At 40.4% G+C, this 7,793-nt stretch overlaps 1 protein-coding gene across 1 annotated transcript in view; it reads right to left on the bottom strand.

Annotated features, from left to right (window-relative positions):
- Nucleotides 1-736: 736 nt before the first annotated feature.
- The window catches only part of SLCO4C1 (solute carrier organic anion transporter family member 4C1), a 49,234-nt gene continuing 42,177 nt past the window's right edge, over nt 737-7,793 (bottom strand). Inside the window, exons 12-13 of the mRNA XM_083403985.1 lie at nt 5,990-6,127; nt 737-4,178 (exon numbers count right to left, since the gene is read on the bottom strand). Of these exons, the coding sequence (XP_083260111.1) occupies nt 4,054-4,178; nt 5,990-6,127 (263 nt within the window). The 3' untranslated portion in view covers nt 737-4,053. The remainder of the gene's footprint in view (nt 4,179-5,989; nt 6,128-7,793) is intronic.

Genomic DNA, 7,793 nt, shown 5'->3' with positions numbered 1-7,793 from the left:
GTCAAAATATCTTAGGTTTGATTGTTTTGCTTGTATTATGTGCTGTCAAATTTTCAGTAAAAATTATATAAATATTTTAAAGACAATGCATATTATCTCTTCCCTATTGCATGTACAGGAAGGTGTACAGGAAGAGTCAATGTCTCCAGTCCACCCTCCAAGATTGACTTGTCATTTTCCCCATTAGAAGTCAATAATAATAATAATAATAATAATAATAATAACCGTTCCATCCTATTAAATGGCGGTTGCATTTCGTGTGACAAAGGATTGAATCTGTTGCAGCTTCTTTACTCTGATCTTTTAAAAACCAAGCAAAGCCTAAAAACCTTATTCAACTTCCAAAGAGGTGGTGTTACGAGAAACAACAGCACCATCTGTTGGCGGAATAATGCTAAAAAGTTTGGTCCTCTTTTCTCATGGCCCAATATGAGCCACTTCTTCACACAACGCATGCTTTTCATAGATGTAAGCAAAAAGATGTTATATGCACTCGTAAAACTGTGGAAGTGGCACTAGTGTGGTTGTTCCAGCAATATGACTCAAAACAGGTAAGTGAACCTAGAAGCTGGGAAACAGCCCTGACAGCAACTTTAAATTCTTCCTGATTACAGGTTTCGCATAAGTCTTGCCTTATATTTGGAAGGTAACATTTGGTTTAAAACTTTTAAGCTAATAAGCAAATGTAACAACATTATTAAATCATTCAGAAAGAAAGCAGAATCCACAACATTAATACATTTGAAATAAAACTTTATTTCAAGTCAAATATTTAAAAATAATCTGTTTGAACAAAATAAAAATTGTAAGGCATTTACCTCTTGGTGTGATACTCTAAAATAAATACTCTTTCATTCAAAATATTATGTGAAACTGTTCAACACAACAGGAGTACAGTCTGTTCAGGATCTTTGCATAGAGTTGTGTGATATGCATATATGTACACACAAATACATTTATTGATACAACAAAATAGTGCAATTATCTGGCACTTAGTGGCAATATAAAAGAGCATTCTGTTAGCTTGCAAAGAGCAAAATCATAATGTCCACAGAGCCTGAGCATACCTTACTCTGTTAGATGGTTTCCATTGGAAAATACTATTTGACACTAAAAACTCCAAAAAACAAATCTTGATAAGTTCTTCACACTGTAATTGAAAGAGGATTTATATACAATCCTGCACCCAAATAGTAGTATGTACAGAAAGGTATCTGAAAGAGCACAGTGATTTCTGCAGGAAAATTATACATAAATGGGTCCAGGACCATAGCCTACTCGCCAAAATTTAGAGAAATGTGTTTGCCAATGTTATGTAAGAGCTCTGTGCAAGCAACTTCATTTTGTCTAAATGCAATAAAGTACTCCCCACAATTCACAAGGGGGAGCTGCAAAAAGCAATCTGACAGAACCAGATTGCTATGGAGGAAAAGAAAAGAAAATCTTCCCATTGCCCTGATCACCCACATTTTGGATTGTGGCTGAACTCTTTAAGGCATTTGGTTTAAGAAAAGTTCTGGCAGTCATAATAAGGCTAGCTTAAAATGGCAGAAAGTTAGTTGGTTCCCCCCAGCTATTTCTTTCGAAATGCATTTTAACGCTTCTAAAATGATCAGCCCTTTAACATAATAATCCAACATACATATAAAACCAAAGGTGTTTTCTAACCCTATGGATGTATTTGCATTATATAAAAAAGACACAAACAGTACGGTTGATAACTTTGTCCAGATCACTGCAAGAAGAGATTATGATTCGCATTGCTTGTGAAACAAAATACTGAGACAAAACTTTTTTAAAATGTAGAACTGAAAAAGCCTGAAAAGCAGGAAGAGTAAAGTATATTACTTGCTTCTGCTGCAGAGATCCTAACTTGTACAGGCTTCTTCTTTTTTTGGTGATCTGTTACAGAACCCTTTTACTGCCAATGATCCCAAGGACCATTTTTCTGATACCCTTATGAAAACAGACAAGTCATGTTGTGAATCACTGAAGCTGCACCATTCTCTCTGCTCCATACTTTAAAATGGCAATATTTTTATGACTGCTGGGGGCATAAGATGCTGTAAATGCATCCTAAATTACCCCTCCTCACCATTATTTTGGAATTAATGGAAAAACATGTGATAGAAAACAAAGTGGGAAATGATAACATCCCCATGTATCCTAGCATTTATGAAGACGTTTAAGATTCAACGCACTCCATTTTATGGCACTAATATTGAGAACGCATGAGAATGTTTAACTTGACGTTGGAATGACAAGAATCACAAATTAATTTTATGAATGTCTAAATATAGACATATTCTTTCTGCACTTCTCAGATACACTTCAGCGAAAGTTGTGTATCTGAGTGTTCAGACATACAAAAAATAATAATTCATCTGCGATTGCCACTATTCATATATGAATGGTGACATACACCTAATGGCACTGTAAGGTACATAAAAATGTGTAAGGTTATTGGTTTAACTAGTTTTCAGGTTTAAATAGTAGATAAAATATATATGATTCTCCTGACTAAAATTAGTCTGTTTATAAACAGGCATAGGCCAAAGGTTCAAGTAGTTACATCAAATGGGTTTGGAGACATGGCAGCAACCATTTTTCTTGAACATAAAGAGCTTAAAATAACCTTCTTGAATTGAGGGGGTTTTTTTGGGTTAGTATTCCTATGGTTACACACACACACACACACACACTTAAACAATGGTACTGGGTCCTGCATGTGAAAATCTTTCTAGCAATTGAGCCACACAAAGACAAAATGCCTCTGTTGTATAACATTCTATATGCTTTCATATATATAAAAGCATATATATAATTTCATATATATATGAACAACAGAGGCATTTGCCAGAGCATTTTTTCTTTATGTGGTTCAACAAAAGAATTCAAGGAAATCGCTAGAAAGATTTTCACATCTTGTAATTGTACCATTTCTGTCAAGTCAAAGCCTACAAGTCAAAGAAAGCCTACAAAACAGGCACTCGGTTTTGTCAACCTGGCAAGCTATGTAAACAATCCACATTTATCCTTTGAGAGACGGAGGTGCAAATAAATTTAAAACACTTTGCATCTATGGTCAACTAGCCAACAGTATTGTTGCACAGTGTGCCTGGTTTGTTGAAAACATTACAAGAGCTTTAAACAAGTAAACTTAGCTCTTAGGTGGCTAATTCTCTGTAGTGCATCACAGTTCACTGACAGGTGAGGTCAGATGCTCAGGAGTATAGGGGCAACTGCTGGGCTTGTGGAGATACCAACTGCATGAATAAGTGGGGTCTATGCATGTGGCTGTCATTATTTGCAAAACAACAGTAGTTACATGTATCCGCTATTTCATACAGAAAGTGCTTCTGTGGGGTTCAGCAGTGTCATAAATCTGCTGGTGGCACACAAGCTCCTAAAGCCAATTGCACATAGCTGCTGATGACTGGAAAGAAACAACATAAAATTTAAATATGTCTCTCATCTCTTTGACATAAGATTAAAACAAAGTGCTGTTTTATATTCTGCAACATTCTAGGAGATTGGATCCAGATTTGCCTTTTCTGTTTGCAGAAGAGATTCCAATCCAATGGTACCTCCCACTGGGGTTTATTTCTGGAGGCAATTTTTGACGGTTTCCTCTTTCCTCTGCAACCCCCAACCCCTATTCCTCCCAAGCTGGTGCAAATTTGGGAGGCTGTCAGAGGAGGTTGAGGAAGGAATTGGGAAATCAGTACATATTTCCTCTTCTCCCCATCTTCTCACCTAGTGGAAGAATACTCTTAATGGAATTGCATTTCTGGAAAGTCTGGATCCAACCTCATGGTATTTGTCCTGAATGAAACATTGTTTGAGGTGACTGAAATAAACCTGACAGGCTGTGTTTATTTTATTTTTTTAAAAAAAACCAAAAACCTTTGAACAGTTGCTCAAGATGTGCTCCGGTGCTGGCATGATTCATATTTAGCAGAGCCAGCTGCTATGACACATTCTTAGAAAGCCATTGCTTCAGTCTTAGTTTTTGCGTGAGAGTTTCTATGAAAAATTTAGGGGTTTGCTGTGTTAAAGTTGTACAGAAGTCACTGCTTCTTCTTTCTTCTCTGAAGACTCCAGTTGCTCTGGTGGAGGGTTATATATGAAAACTGCTGTAATAGTAAAAATGATGGAGATGACTTTGGCGATGACGCCTGCGAAAGGGAAAGAAGGAAGATTTGCAGCATTTTAACAATTTCCCTTTTGCTAATTTAGCAGTTAGTGATAGCTTTCGGTTTACTGTGTTGTAGATTTTTTTCACACCTCTTTGGAGATCTCAGCAACATAACCTATATTGAAGCTTTGATATTCCACACATTGATTGATTTATTGATAAGTTAAAAGGCAGCCAATTAAGATGCAGTCTACAATTGGCATTGGGCCAGCTGAGGGAGCTATAGAAAGAAGAAGAGTTTGGATTTGATATCCTGCTTTATCACTACCTGAAGGAGTCTCAAAGCAGCTAACATTCTCCTTTCCCTTCCTCCTCCACAACAAGCACCCTGTGAGGTGAGTGAGGCTGAGAGACTTCAAAGAAGTGTGACTAGCCCAAGGTCACCCAGCAGCTGCATGTGGAGGAGCGGAGACTTGAATCTGGTTCACCAGATTAGGAGTCTACCGCTCTTAACCACTACACCACACTGGCTCTCAAGAAAGAGGCAGAAATAGCGCTCTGTGTAGAGGGAGGCCTGCCAGAATGCCATGTGGAAGACTGCAAGGCCAGTGGCACATCATATGCCCGCGCTGCCCAGGGCAGGCACATTCCTGAGGGGCGCAGGGGCGCATTCCCGAGGGGCATAGAGGGTGCCCTCCAAGGCGTGGGATAGCCAGACGCGCACCCACCAATCCTGCTTCCTTCCTCTCTCCTTCCTGCTTGCCTGCCTCCTTCCCATCCTCTCCCCTGCCTGCCTGTCTCCTCCAGCCGGGAGCATGGGGCAACTGCGCACCACCCACAACAGCGCACCACCTGCCCGTGACTCCTGGCTGGAGGAGAGGGTGGGAAAGAGGCACGTGAGCTGGAAGGGCAGAGGAAGGAACCAGCAAAGCAGTGCAGCAGGTCCCCCTGCCCCTTCCTCCAACAGCTCACGGTAGGCGTGGGAGTCCAAGTCGCGGGTGGGCGGAGTGCCGAATGTCACCCCTGCTTAGGAATGACACTCGGACTGGTGTGCCCCCCCCGCACCCACCTTCCTCCGCCAATGTGCAAGGCTGAGGCTGTGTGACCATACCAACCAGGGCAGCTGATTGATTCCAACAGTGTGCCCACGAAGTGCGAGTTTCACCATTGGGTAGCCCCTCATCCCCCCCTCTTGGTAAGCAGCAGTGACACCTCTGGTGGGAGGCTATTTCTGCAGCTCCACCCGAGGAGGTGAGTCTGTCCTGACAAGGGATAACTTCCAGTTTCCCCTTTCATGTCTGTTGTCAGCCATTTATGGTCTCACCACTGCATTCGTATGAAACTGACATCTGTCCATGTCTGTCACAATAACTTCCAGCAAGCATCAGGGCACGTTAGGTCGCCCCTCGTGAGCAATAAAAATCAGAAACTGCTGATCCTCAGACCATGTACAGTGGTACCTCGAATTACATACGCTTCAGGTTACAGACACTTCAGGTTGCATACGCTTCAGGTTACAGACTCCGATTACCCAGAAATAGTACCTCGGGTTAAGAACTTTGCTTCAGGATGAGAACAGAAATCGTGCTCCAGCAGCGTGGTGGCAGTGGGAGGCCCCATTAGCTAAAGTGGTGCTTCAGATTAAGAACAGTTTCAGGTTAAGAACGGACCTCCGGAATGAATTAAGTATGTAACCAGAGGTACCACTGTATTCAGTTTGCTTAGCATACCAGACAAATGAGAAATAAAACAGTTAATTCTAACTACAAGGTGCCTCCCCCATCCTATATCTTCACTGGAATTGTTCAGACTCAGACTATTTGAAGCACAAGGCTTTGGAGAGATACTTACTTATGCCCACTAGCATATAGGCCATTCTGTGGTTGTTATAGGTCCAACATGATGCTTTACGTCCACACTTATCTATATCCCATAGCGTACAGGTACTGTCTATTGAAACACCAAAGAGGATTGGTCCAGGTATGCTGCCTGTAGAAAATGGAATGGTGGAAACCAACAACTGAAAATGCAAACCCAGATGCCGAAACCATGCTGTAAAATAGAGGTGTTGTACCAATAGTGGACTTCTATAACCAATAAAGAAGGCTCTTCAAGCATTCCAAAATAATATAAATATATTTTTGCCTTTAACAAAATGCATGATTGCAAGACTTAAAGACGTAGTTTATATGTCTAAAATTATTACTAATGGCAATAGCAATGTTTTGAATAAACCCTATGCTATCAATTGACTGTCAAAAAAAATATATTCATATTTTAAGATTCAGATTATGATCCAGATCCTCCTGTTCTCAGTTACCTCTGCAATGTGCTCTCTCAAACAAGAACATTTCTCAGATGATGCCCTCTGAATGTACAGACTAGCCAGTGTCACCATATTGATGTTTTCCCTCAATCTTTAATAGGTTTTCGCTTGATAAATCATCAAAATGGAAATGAAACGTAGAGCCTGGCAAAGTTCTTAACACAAAACTAACAGACAAATTTGGAACTGTTGAAGCAAGGGAGGGCAAATCCCCCCACACACCAATTTTCAGTGACGGGAGACACTCTGAGGGACCCAATCCACTGGTCAGATTTGGCTGATAAGCAGTAGCGGAGTACAGACGGAAAGCCCTGGGAAAACCCAGGAAAAATGGGGAGGCACTTTTCCCGCAGGATTGTTGATGTTGTTGTTGTTTTGCAAAGCTGTTTTCCCCCAGAAAAAAAAGGGTGGGAGTGTGTGGAATATTCAAACTATATCAAACTGTTTTTTCATTTTTTCCAGAAAAAAAAGGCTTTGGAAATAAAACGGAGGAGGGGGAGTATGGGGAAAACTGGGGGGGGGGGAGAGAGAGAGAGAGAATGGAAAAAACCTGAGTTTTTCCCCAAGTTTTCCAGGTTTTTCCCCAGGCCTTCCCATCTCTATATGGGAGATAAGGATCTCTCCCACTAGTCTGTTCCATGTCTCCAACCCTGCTCCAGAGCTACAACAGAGTAACAAAGTGTGCTTCAGAGCAAAACTCCATGAGTTATTATAAGAAATCAGGGAAATATGGCAAGATTGTACTGCTTGGAGCACTATATGTGGCAGTTTATATAGACGAGATATGGGATGTAGAAGAATATTGCTTATTTAGAAATCAACAATATTCATTTACAAGTTATTTATTACTAAGTTTTGCTCAAAAGAAACCATGGCTAGCAACATAGAATTTAATGAAATCTAAAAATATTCAATGAAATGAGCCTTTCATGTGTATTTTAAATAAAAAATAAACACAAATCAGCAGCAATAAATTATCAGTAGTATCTCCTCCAGAGTCAATATCAACTTAAGAAAGATATGTTTTAAACTTCAGCCTGAATAGCGCTAATGATAGTGTACATCAGCCATGATCGAGTCACCTGTTACCTACATTTGTACAGGTAACATCCTGATCCTTCCTTTTCCATAGATACCGTATTTTTTGCTCTATAAGACTCACTTTTTCCCTCCTAAAAAGTAAGGGGAAATGTGTGTGCGTCTTATGGAGCGAATGCAGGCTGCGCAGCTATCCCAGAAGCCAGAACAGCAAGAGGGATTGCTGCTTTCACTGCGCAGCGATCCCTCTTGCTGTTCTGGCTTCTGAGATTCAGAATATTTTTTTCTTGT

Source organism: Podarcis tiliguerta (assembly GCF_965153285.1).
Source record: "Podarcis tiliguerta genome assembly, chromosome: 11".
Classification (NCBI taxonomy): domain Eukaryota; kingdom Metazoa; phylum Chordata; class Lepidosauria; order Squamata; family Lacertidae; genus Podarcis; species Podarcis tiliguerta.
The sequence above is the reverse complement of the archived record's forward strand: the minus strand, read 5'-3'. Positions and strand labels throughout refer to the sequence as shown.